This window comes from Trematomus bernacchii, unplaced genomic scaffold (assembly GCF_902827165.1).
Source record: "Trematomus bernacchii unplaced genomic scaffold, fTreBer1.1, whole genome shotgun sequence".
Taxonomy (NCBI): domain Eukaryota; kingdom Metazoa; phylum Chordata; class Actinopteri; order Perciformes; family Nototheniidae; genus Trematomus; species Trematomus bernacchii.
Genome location: NW_022987593.1, coordinates 4,218,594 through 4,231,943, shown reverse-complemented (window position 1 = coordinate 4,231,943; position 13,350 = coordinate 4,218,594). Strand labels below are relative to the sequence as shown.

The following is a 13,350-nucleotide window of genomic DNA, read 5'->3' as shown; positions in this document are numbered from 1 at the left end:
GTGCAGTCTTCACCATCACGAGCAGCTCCAGTTAAAGCAGCCCGGGCAGAGAGTGGACGCCCGTCTGGATGGAGGGTACACTGTCCTCTTGATTTTTATGAGCACCCTTTGCTCTGCGCTTCAACGGCTTTTTGGGTGATATTAGATAGTTGCATTTTTTTACGGAAAAGGAACTCACATTATATTGTAATTCCAGCGATGTTATTATGATACATTATGCTGCATACACAGAGATTTGCTATGGTGATAATACGAGCTACCCCGTGCTAGCAGAGGGATTGTTTTGGGAGATACCTTTTTGAAACTCGTACGCTGACACATGAACTAGACGCTTTTTGTGCTTTTTTTTTTTCATCAAGCTGGAACACAAAGGGGAATGTCTAGCCAAGGAGTTAGGAGAAATGGCCCAGTGAAGCTGCGGTTGACAGGTAAGCACATTTAAACCCCCTCCTGTGCCGCTGCCGCTCGGAGTCCTTAGCATGTTAGCCTGCTAGCTAACTAGGCTAACATCTGCTCATGGTACCGATGGACACTGGCGCGTTTGTGTGTGATTTTTAAAATGTTCAAATAATTTTTGATCTAACGTTTATTTTATTCTTCATTTTTATGTTACATATACTCACGTTATTCTACCTGGCAGCATCCAAAGACAGCCAATGAGCCTAGCTCGTTAGCAAATATTAGCTGTGACAACATCGCTGTTTATGTTGCATTAACATAGCTGGCTACCGTTACTTGGCATCTTTACTAATTGCTCTTTTATAGGTTTGCTTAGATGAAATACTTAAGGCAAATTGGTGCTAATGTTTATTTATTCATATAGTGTCTTAGAGTAATCGATGTTCTAACAGTGAGTTATGCATATCTTCATTGAAAACATCTTACGTTAATCATCCTTTAGTATTGTTTACTGTGTGCTCATGTTACATGAACATTTCAAAAGGTAGTGGTCGGACTGTGAAGCTTTGGGTTTTAGTGGACGTGGAATCACAAATTACAACTACTACCTAAGAAAAAGCCGACATCTTATCGCACATTGGTGCCATTCCCAATGGCCTTTAGATGATTACTTTCAATGAGCTCCATACAAATGGATTGTGGAAAAACCTAGAATAGATATGGCACTATACAATAAGGCATTTTGTAACAAGGCATAGGCTGGAGACGTGGTCTTACAGCAGGGAAATGGCATTTGAAGCATTTTGAGTTTTACTTTGTTGGATGGATTTATGCAGGGACCAGATTTCCAGCCACATCACATTTGAAATGTGATGGCGTTCATATGGGGCAACTGCTGAACAGAAGAAAAGAAGAACATAAAATGTCTTACTTTAATTTGTTGTATTACCTGTATTTGGAGCTGACACACTATAATTATTGTATGACTCTCTACAGTGCTATTCACTTTTAATTCCCACCGTATTGCATAACAGGTGTTCTATCTTTTATATGATATTTTTGTATGTTAAACAACATCATGAGATTGATGAATTCTGCATTATATGCTACATTAAACCACACTGGTACCTTTACCTAGAATGTTTAAAGAGTAATATTGTAAAGATAAATTAACTCCCATAGCTTAAAAACCTTTCCTGCCTGCCCTAGTCTCTTTTTTCCTCCTCCATATGGAGAATGGTTTTAAATGGGCTGCAGTGGTCTTCAGACGGAATCCCAGGAATGTGAAACCTCAGAGAGGAAATGTGAGTCTTTCCCGATTATAGACACATCCTCTGTCTGTCCTTTACTAGAGAGAAAGGATAAGGGAAACTGTGTCTGCCTGTGAGTGTGTGTGTGTGTCTGCCTGTGAGTGTGTGTGTATAGAGACAGACATTGGGGTTCATATGACTGAGAGGGACCAGAGCTGCTGCTCACACTGATGCTCAGTGATGCTAAATATACATTTAGACTTGTGCATTCATTTACACTATACGTATGTTTAGTTGTGGTCGCACTTGATTTATATGTCTGAGTCTGTATGCATTTAGACCTCACTTTGCATACCAGCCGAAGTCCAGTTTTACTTTGTCTGCTCTGTGGTCTCTTTCATAGATTGAGTGTTTTTCTCTCGCTGAGAATTAGAATTGGATTAACCAGAAGCTTGAATCTAAGGAATGTATGACATGTGTAACTTTTATTGAGCTTTGTAACTCTTGTCATTGTTTGGGGAGCAGTTTATTTGACTAGAAATGGGTGATGCTTGCTGATTGCTGAAAATAGCTGCAATAGGAAAGATGTACTTGACATACTGCTTGGTGCCTTGTTAAAGAACCATATGGAAGCATCTGTTATGCAGTCTAGACTCATTGCCATTTCCCAGCCTTCCTTCCTGCTGGCCACCATACATTTTTTTTAAGTGTGATCCAATCAAATCACAATAACAAAATGGCTCTGTAACAAACACAGTCTTTGCTTCAGTTTGCCATTCGATAAGAATGTTTTAACATAGCAATGAATATCAAAAACCTTTTTAGTAATTTGCTGTATGCTTAGCCTCCAACTTTGTATACTTCATGTCTCAACTTCTCACAGTTTATCTGTTTGCGTAGGGTGGGCTTACACTCTGCAGGATTTTGACCAATTTCATCCCCAATGCAGTCTTAGTCATCCCATAGTGCTGGGATGACTGTATTCAAATGACACCTTCAGTCTTCTCTCAAAGGCGTTTTTGGAGCGTCATCTCATGGTTGGTACATTTATCTAGGACAGCGGCTTTTTGATGCTTCGTTAAATAAATAAAAAATCTAGTTGGAGGTTGCTGGTAGGCGGTGTGTTGACATGTCCTCGCGGAGACTGTTGCCAAGCTTGTAAAAGCGAGCAATCTTGGATATCGAGGGCTGTTATACCTTACACTGCAGGGAGATGAGAAGTGGTGTCGTTTCTTCTCTCTCTCCTGAGAGCTGGTGTATGATTCACTAAAATCGAACGGGAACAGGGTGTTTTCCCTCGCTTTCCTTCACTGGATTCTGGATATTCTCAAACGGTGGATGACATGAGATGTACAAGGGGATGAATCCATCTCTCACCCCTTCTCAAATATGTCCTCTTGGCTGCACTGTGAGGAAGAGAGTCTGTCCATGTGATCCACTTCTCCCTTCAGCCGCCAGTTGGCATTCAGCAAGCCAGGAACGATTGGAAGAATCATCCCGGGATTCTTCCTGTTCTGTGTGTGTGCGTGCAAGGAAACCCACATGAACATTTTTAATTTACGGTCAGGATTTGTCTGGGTATTTGCCCACCTTTTATTCTAACATTTTTGGAACTAGTGCTCAAGCCTATTTGTGCATTTAAAGGGGAGGAAAAAAGCCTTTGTCCCTAACTAGGCCTGAATGCGTTTAAGGACATTTATCGGTGAAGACTGTCTCTTCCTTCACTGCCGACTCTCAGGTGTACAGCTGTGTGTGTCAGCTTGTCTGTATGTGCAAGCCCAATGTGTTGTGTTCTCAGAGAGATAGACAAACTCCCACTTTCACGCGCACATGCACCCAGACACACTCGTATCTACGGTCAAGCCTCCAGAGGATGTACTGTCGGCACGCAAGGTTGAGCTAAATTTAGACTATAAGGCTTTCCCTAATGTAAGGAATGGATGCTTATGTTGAGAAACTGACAATAGGATAATAGTTGTCAAGCCTTTTTAAGTTATGATGCCTTGAATGGATTAAATTGGTAGTATTATTTCCCCCTGGCCCGCTGGTCTCCCTGTATGATTCAAATGAAAGCTGATTCATTTGATATTTAATCATCACACTGTAAGCTCCTGGTAATTTGGGGAATTGGAGTCGGCATGTGCTTGTGGTGTCATTTATTTAGTGACGTGTAAGCGGTTTCATTTTCTAAGTGGCCTTTTGCCGGTTTATAACAATACAACGTTTTGACAGATGAAATGGGGACCAGAGTTAGGGTTTATGATTCATCAGCACACAATGGACGTGAGTCATACTGTGACGTGTTTGTGGTGTTGATCTCTGTTTTCTGTATCCCTGGCAGCTTCATTTAGGAACAAGCCATGCTCTGACAGAAAGTGAAGTTTGACCCAGTTATGAGGTGACGAACAGACTCTGCTGCACAATTCCTTATTCCTGCAGGAATTGCCTTTTTAAGATACTGGGCTCTTCTTCAGATTTCTCTGAATTTCCACACACATTGATAATTACAAGTGGAACGTCTTTGCATTAAGGATCTCTGCTGCACCAACAACAGTGATGATTAACTGGTGCATTTTCACACATCTGGCCTCAGGAAAGATGAGAGATGGGGATCTGCTAATGTGATGCAGAATAAAACTCATAGTAAAGGGATGCATGTCTCCGTGTATGCAGTCTGTGGTACAGATTGGCTAGTTAAGGGACATTTGATTCATTTGCAGTGAATGAGTCTGTTGAGATGAATTATACTCTTGCTTAAATAAACAGTACTATAGACTAGTTGGTGTGTGCAATCTTTCTCAAGGAATAGGTGTTGCTCTTGCTTGTGTATATGTGTGTGAGTGTGTCTGAACTTCTTCTTGTCTGCTGGATCTTGCCTCTAACATTTGGGGTCACTGTGTTGTGGTTAGATGTTGTAGTGCAGTACGGAGCTTTATACCCAAACTTCCGCCAGCTTTGTTTAGTCTGTATCACATACATTTCAATTGACCACACACACACACACACAGACACACAGACACAGTTTCTATGCCCTCATTCAGTATTCACATGGCCAGTGTTCATTTCGTCAACAAAAACTATGACGAAAAATGTCAATGACCTTTTTTACATGACTAAGACGAGACGATGACGAGCTAAAAATAGATTCTTGATAATAAAAACTATGACGAAATGTATATTTAGTTTTCGTTGACGAGACGGGACTGAGGTGTTAATGGTGGACTATCGGACATGCAAAATGCAGGGTATTTTCCCCCAATTTTCCGCCTTGTCTGTCAAAATGCATCTTACGTTGCCAACTTGCAATATCATTATTTCCGCTCTCTTCACTCCAGAAGAGCAATCTCCCTGTGTCTCTCTGTGTGCGGGGGGCGGGGCCTAACAGACACGCTGCAGCGGCGTGCACACAGATTTTTAAGAGTAGTAGTACCGTTAAAAACCTTAATGATACCCATCCCTAGATATTACACACAAGTAAAGTGTTAAGAGAGTGAAATGTTGCTTTACGAATTTCAACACTTGATACCGTCACCTTGATTCCAATTTCAGATACCTGTATTTGCTGAATTGGTGAATTGATTTAAAGAGAGAAAACATTTTGACTAAAAGTTGACTAAAATGTAATGATTTTTCATCGACTAAAAACTATGAAGGATAAAAAGGACTAAAATGTGACTAAAACTAATAACCATTTTCGTCTAAAGACTAAGACTAAATCAAAAATAGCTGCCAAAATGAACACTGCACATGCACATGGCCCTTGTCATATGGAATCATTTATAGTCACTTGATGATTCCACTTTTTTTTTTTTAACTTGTTATTGTAATGGCGCTTTTCTACTGCAGGACCTAGCACGGCTTAGTACGGTATGGTTAGGCCTTGGTAAGCCAGGCTCACTTTATGCTGCGTTTCCATTACAGTTTATTAATAGGGGTAGTAACTATAGTAACGCAGTGTAGGTGGTGCGATCGGCTGTTCGGCGGGCGGAGCGACGCTGGGCAAAACTGCCGTGACATCATCTTCAATGCGAACCACAAAACCAAAACATCAGCCGTTAGCTGTTAGCACTCAGAGCTCACAGCTCCTCATATCTGTTCAGAAACTAGACAAAAGTTAAACAAGTACAAACTACAGACTGTCTGTGTCATGGCGAATACAGTCGCTGGTTTATTTATGTCTGTATAGGCCATTGTTGTGAGTGTGGACGGTCGGAGCATATACTGCGTTAGCTTAGCCTGATCAATCCGATCTCCATTCAGAAAACACGCATTTTAAAAGGTTTTTCGCCTGCCGTCTTGTCTGCAGACCGGTATCAGTATGTTGTTATTTCGGCATCATTTTGAAACGTGTATTACAATTAAATCACGGTGAAATATGTTAATTTTGTTGTAGTTGTAGCCCCCTTGCCAGCGATTCTCTCTGACCATTCAGCAGTCGATAGTGTTTACGTCACTAGTTTAGCATATTCAGCCCGGTTGTTGGCCCGGTAAGAACCTCGATTTTGGAGGGCCAGAAAAAAGGTGAAAAAGTAGCCCTGAGCCGGAACTACCCCTAGTGGAAAAGCAAAAAAAAGCGTGCTGCAGTGGAAAAGCGCCATTATTCAACTTCTATGTTTTCAGATGCAGCAGAGCACAAAAAACATCTAACACATTGTGGATAATTTGCAGTAAACACACGAGGTCATGAAAATGTGTAGAATTTTAGAAACTACACTTGTATACACTCTGTGTTGCACATGCATTTTCCTGCAGTATGTTCCTTTACTGCATGTAACATAAAGCACAACCATATCAATTTAAAGGAATGTGGATAATCAATGAGATGATGTTTATGGTTAAGGCACTGTTATGACACTCTCTTAGCCTGCATCCGACTTGATGTTTAATATCTAATAAATGAATACACAGTACTTAATATCACCTTGTGGTGCAGCTGGCTGACCTAATTCTTGCACTTAAAATATTCTGCAGACATTGAGCCAGACAGAGTGCAGTATTTATCTCATGGCTCGCCTGGTCAGCAGTAACTCAGGTACAGCTGTCTGGTCACTTTGATGATAACACACACACGCATACAAGGGTCACTTTTCTTCTTGTTAAATCTCTGAGTAACGTAAAGAAGAATTGACCCTCAGATAACAGTAAGATAACGTTAATCCACTGCCCTTAACACGAATGAAACATTTAAAAAAACAAAAAAAACATGATTTGTTTACTGACAGAAATCTTGTAAATTAACTTGCAAAGATTTGGTGCTGGCATTATGACGCTCTAATTCTCACGTGACAACGTTTTCACTATCCGTGAAAGCTAATTGTATCTACAGAGCAAACACATATTATAGTATTGCAGCCCCCGACTCTCAGTATTTATCAGGAGCCTTACTTTCCCCCTTTCCTACTCTATATATCTTCAAATGAAATGAAGCTCTTGGTATGTGTTTTTGTTTGGGATTTTGGCCTTGCTGATGCAGATTTACGGGGATGTAATTCCATAATGCGGATGAAGAGGGAATACAGAGCTTGGCACAGTTTGTGGTCATCTCTGTTTCTCCTCTCTGCTCATATTTCACGCTGTGGGGGAACCCCCGGGTCTCAGGTGTATCGAATTATACACCCTTTTGTTTCATTGATACATCGGTTTTCACTTGACTTGTGGACTTTCCTATTAGACTTGGCACATTTAACATAACCACAGCAAAGCAGACAACATGAAGCATTTCTGTGGAGCGATGTCAGCTGTTGAACCCTCTTAACTCTAGATGCATGCCACTTGATATCGGATCTTGCCCTGATGTTTTGTTTTGAAACATTTTAAATTAAGCTGGCAAAGCATTTTCAGGCTCTGCGTTTGTATCTCAACAAACACAACGCTGGGTTTGAGGAAGAATTTGGCATATGAGAAGACTGTGACTCGGTAATGAAATCTCACAGGGCGCTGCCAGTCTCATAACTCAGCTTTACTGTTCTCCACTCATGACTTGCCTTTTACCACGCAACACACAGGGACATGCTTTCTGTTGGACTAAAACCTTTGTGCATATGGTATTTATCTGAGAGCTAGGCCCAGGGAATACTTGTTCTGACTTTAAAACAAACAGATGAATGTAAAACTAATAACACAAGTATATTCTATACTGGTTTCTTATACTACTGTGCATCACGATATATTCCATAAGCATGCCATTCACTATAGCTTTCTACATCTTTGTTATAAGACTTTGGTTGTTTCAGTCTGTCCTTAGTTTTATCTGCTTTTCCTATTACGTTTGAACCTGGTGGCATCAGTGTACTTTGAGCAGGGAAGTGGAAAGACTGAACACCTCACTATTGCATAACAGCCTCTGACTGGAAAGGAGGTGGTCTTCAATATGCAGAATACATTAAACTTTCCAAGTGCTTCAGGAGGATTTTCCTGCAGAATACGGAGAAAAAAAATCACCTTTTTCTTTTCATACATTGAGAGCTTAATGTTTCTGACAGCCTCTGAGAATTATGAGAGGCAAAATCTTGTCTCTTAAAAATGTAATTTGGAACATGCGAAAAGGAAGGTAATTGGTCTTCAAATGTGATTCTGCAGTGTTGCCCTTGCTCTTAAGGCCGCTACACACCCACCTGAGACCAAAGAACGCGTACCGAAGGCGCCCCGACTTTTGCGTCAGCTACGTCGCCTGCGTCGGCTACGCCGCCCGCTACGCCGCCCGCCTACGAACACACCGCAAATACTTAATAATAGTCGACGAGTGGCAATAACTGTCCTTACCAGCAGGCAGCGGTAGTGTGAACAGCCAATCAGAGTGATTGCTTGGGCCGAATTTCTCTGACCGGCCGCGGGAGGTGTGAAAAGGTGCCGTAAAGAGACGACGGTGCGGGACACACCAACCTGAGTAGGGCGCCGCGAATGCCCGACTGCCTCTGACTCCCAAAATCGGGTTGGTGTGTAGCCAGCTTTAAGCTGCATCCTGCCTACCCCCTTACTTTCACTGGCTGAATTCTGCAGAGCCTCATCATATGTTTCTTTCTCTTTAGTCTTTCACTCTCTTTGAACAGGATGTCCCTCATCTCTCTGTCATTTCTCTCTCTTCCTTCCTCACCCTCACTTAGGCCCGGATCTAGTCCAGACAGCTGACAGACGACTCTGTCGCTGTGGCTCCAGCTTTCTTTTTTTATTCTCTATCTGTTCTCAAGTTGTGATGCACACACACACACACACGTGCACACAAACACTTCCTGTACCGGTCCCTCACCACAGTGCAGTACTTAGTATTTGTCAACGTTTGTTTGGGGACCCTTAGGAGTCTTTTCTGGGGAAAATACTGCTGCGTCTTTTCCAAAAGAAAAACGCTTGTGAATAAGGAAAAGGTTTTTCACTTTTCAGTGGTTGCTTTTTCAAGCCCAATTGAAACAGGAAGGCAGGTTAGACTTTAGGGATCACACTTTCCTCCCCCTCACTGTGCTACTGTTTCTGCAGTCAGACTGGCCACCACCACTGTTTTTGTGAATGTGTGTGTGTGTGTCTGGTAGACCACTCCACATGTCTACCGTACAAACACACACACTGACACTCATATTGCACCCCCCTCGCTTTGAGTGTGTGTTTTCAGTTTCTGTGTGGGAGAGAGAGAGAGACAGTCGGACGACGTTAGTGACGCAGCGTTTTTATCCTGGAGATGAGGATCAGGTGGCTTGGACAGCGCCGTTGTGCCACACCATCCCACTTTACTCTTAACATAATGATTATAAAAGCATGATTTCCCACCAGAAGTAAAGAGAGATGATTCCTTCAATGCGTACCATGCATCAGAAATAAATGATTTTACCCTTCATTCACCAACTATGGGCATGTTTTGGTAATCAGGGTAAATATTAACATTCTTGTGAACCAACAGATAACTTCCTTATTGTATACAGACACTGAGGAGACTTTTTGAAGGTTTTTGATGCAACATACATTGCAATAGAGCTCTTTATAGAGCAGTAGAACAGTGAGTTAGATGTAGAGTTTGTATCTGTTTCTTAAAATAACTGCAGCACAAATTAATGCTTTGTTAAACGTTTATAGGAATGGGCAGGGTTCAGCAAATAGTTTGAAATTGGATGCTGGTAAGAATGCTGGCTGTTTTGACATAATGTGTGGAGGTCAGTAATATGGGCCTGATCTGCACGAACTTGAGAATAAGAGTTAATATTTTTGGATGCGACAATGTTTTCCCATCCTGACTAAACTATAGTCCTCTTTAGGAGATCAGTCCATGTATTCTAACAGTGGTCAGTGTCAGGTTATTGCAGTCTTTTTATAGATGATCCTCTGCTCTGCACATCACCACTCTCCGCCCACAGTCAACAAAAAGCCTTGGACTCCACCATCAAACTCCGCCAGGCTCAGCTGAATATTTATGCATACACGGAGATGAGGAAAACTACTGCAGCCTCAAATAACCTTCCTCCATGTCATTCATATTCAGAGTGACAGGAAACATGGAAAAAAACTGCCCCATCTCTCTCTCTCTCACTCGTCTTTGAGGTCGCTCCTCAGGCTCTGCTCTTCTGTTAACGTGACAGTAAATAGAAAAACTACATAAATAGAGAAGTATCATCTCCAGCTGTCATTCACTGTATGTTTGGTGTGTTTTAATACATGACACATTTAAATGACATGCAACTTCCCTAGTGTCATTATCATGTGGGCTTTAGTATGCCCATGTGTCCAAGAGCTGACAGTGTATGGTACAACTTGACAGCAGGCTAACACGCGTATATGTGCCAGTTTGCTTAGGTCTGAAACTGAGTTCTGAAATGGTAGTTTTCCATAATCCTATGGACAAATAGATAAACAAACAAACCAAATCCAAAACATAACTCCTTGGATACGTTAAAAAATAGTTACTTTTCAACCGAGGTGGTCTGAACCCACATTTTGGCATTTTTTGGGACTATGGTGAAAGCTTATTGCAGTTTGGTTGACCCTGAAACCTTCAACACACCTAATCACAATAAGCAAAATACTTTTCGATGTAATTGCTGTCTTCTTTAGTCCTTCCCTGCCCCTTATATCAATGCAAGGAACCCTCTTCTAGTCCAAACTTGCATGAGTTGACCTTGTGTGAAATATAGTGGTCTCCGGCTTTTAAATACTGAGAAGAATCAGCCTTTACTGCATTCCAGAGACAGTTACTGTACAACTCATTTATGGTATAGTCAGAGACTGAACCAACTTTTATCTAAAGCACATGCAGATGAAATAATTCATCTCAGCTCTGCATCTACGCATGAGCAGCAGGAACCGCTTCAGTGCTCCGTGTGCGTCTACAGACGATGCATTCAGGCACAGCATTCAGTGTAGGTTTTGGCAGCAGTTGCAGCCCAATACACTATAAATGTAGGTACACACGTTAAACAAATAACCTTATCTTTGTTGGTATTTTTTCTACGTTCACGAGCCCTAAGTACTTAGACACACTGCTTATCAAATGCTTTAGTGGATAACTCCTCCTTCTCCATTTTGTATGTGAGAGCTTAGTTTACTGATTCATTAATGGGGTATGCAATACGTCAAGCTGATAGTGACTGCAGAACACAGATGAAAGGCCACCCCCGTCGAAATGCCGTAAGTGTACCGAATGAGTCATACTGTATGGGAACGACTTTGGTGTGGTATGATATTACACCTGACTGTATCTAAGTCTAACGCCTGCTTCCTGTATGCATATTACATTTACTTTGTGACTCACTCTTGAGGTGAGCTTGAATCCCTCCAGCTTATTTCCGCCCCCTTAATTCTTTTATTTCTTTACCCCCCCCCCATCCCTTCCTCTCTGCTTCATGTCACCGGTCTTCTTCGGTTTCCTACCATTGAAACCCTCCATCTGTTCATGATATGGCGGCATGCCTCCACCTAAAAACTTGTTTTTAGTGTATTCCTTCTGTTCTTAATTTCAGTCGCTCTACGCCTCCTATTCATGTCAGGAAATGTCTGTTTTAATGTAGTAATGTGATCCCAGGCACCATTTATAGAAACATTCCTTATAAAGCAAAAAGAAAACTGATTAGGTTTTATTTCAGAGAGGCATCTAAGATTATGGTCTCGATGGCTTTGGATATTGGAGAGCATGAAAATAACAAAACAAAGTTCATCAAAGTTGACATGGTTGAACTTTAAATAAATGGCAGACAATTACTTTTAAAGGTTTTGAGACATCCTCCTTTTAATACAACTTTGGTGATTTTACAGCAGACCTGTAAGTTCACCTGACAAACATTAACACTAGAACCGCCAGAGGTTTTTGTATACCTAAAACCGCCACCTGGGTCAAATTGACCCGCTATTAGAATGCATTGATTTTCAAGGTAAAATGTTCTTTTATTGAACAGTGAGTTTTGATCGCACAGGGATGAAACGTATACCAATAGAATCTGTGGACTCTCAGCTTTTCAACAGGGCTCGACATTATAAATGGCCCGCTGGCCCGGAAGCATTATTTAGACACCCCGGCCAGCATAACGTACTTTCAACTCGCCCCACAGCTGTTTGCTGCGGAGCGCAGCGCGAGCAGTCTCCCGTGAGCGGGAGCGCACTCCTTCACTACAGACTGTCTCTATCTCTCTCTCTATCTATAACTATCTATCAATATATCTATCCATCTATCTCTCTCTCTCTCAATCTATCTCTCAATCTATAAGGAACCGCAGTAGACAAAAGGCGTTGCTATAGCAACACGTCATGTTTATATGAAAAGGGGTGGGGTCAATATGACCCGCTGGGCGGAAATAGGTATAAATGGATTTTTTTTTTGGCGATTTCTTCAATCTGACTTCATATTGACAATTTTTAACAACATATGGTGCTAAATAACACACTTTCAGGAAAAGTCACGGATTGGGAGACTTTAATATTTTATTGAAAAAAAGTTACATACAATAAAAAAACAGCTCTGGGTCAAATTGACCCGATTGGCGGTTCTAGTATCTAGGTTCTATATCAAATGTCCAAACCATACATTTCCAATCCAAAAATGTATATTCTAGTCATTATTGTATCTCTCCTCTGTCGTCTCCTCTTATCGGTTTCCACCATCCCTGCTTCTCCTCCCTTAGTGTTTCCAATGTTGCCTTAATGTCATCACTATCAAAATTCCCTGCTCCAAATCAACTTCTCCTCTTTCTTCCCGTCCTCTGCTTTCCCATATTTCACTCTCTTTCTCCCCCTCGACTGTCTGCATTCCTCAGATTTGTGGCTCTAGATAGACCTCCCCTCCACCCCTCCTCACATTCCTCCCTCCCTTCTTCTCTATTCCACCCTAGATGCCTCCAGATGAACGTTTCGTCTTTACCTTCTCACCCCTCTCCAACCCAGCCCTCCTCCTCTGTGTAGTGACTACGTTCCACTTCCAGATTCCTGACTCCAGATTGTTGGCGTCTCCTCGGGGAGCAGGGAGGAGGGGGAGTGTCAGCTGTAGACGGCTGGCCTCTCAGATGAATGACATAATTGGCATCCTGAGCATTCACTGGGCTGGAGAAAGGCTGAGGTTGGGAAATGTAGTAATGGCTTTCCAGAGGAAGTGCAATGTAGATTAGATCCCAAGTTTTGCCACACTGCCCAAGTTTGGATACCCATAAACGCTACTTTATACCACACTTTCATTATTGTTTGCAGTGTGTACTCTCCGCTGTAGCATAACGTTGGTCACGTACACACAGTGCAC

At 41.8% G+C, this 13,350-nt stretch overlaps 1 protein-coding gene across 2 annotated transcripts in view; it reads left to right on the top strand.

Annotated features, from left to right (window-relative positions):
* The first annotated feature begins 53 nt into the window (after positions 1 to 53).
* LOC117482019 (E3 ubiquitin-protein ligase SMURF2-like) overlaps positions 54 to 13,350 on the top strand; it is a 57,800-nt gene continuing 44,503 nt past the window's right edge. For both annotated transcript variants that reach the window (XM_034129969.1, XM_034129968.1), the window contains exons 1-2: positions 54 to 75; positions 360 to 428. In XM_034129969.1, the coding sequence (XP_033985860.1) occupies positions 69 to 75; positions 360 to 428 (76 nt within the window). In that variant the 5' untranslated portion in view covers positions 54 to 68. The remainder of the gene's footprint in view (positions 76 to 359; positions 429 to 13,350) is intronic.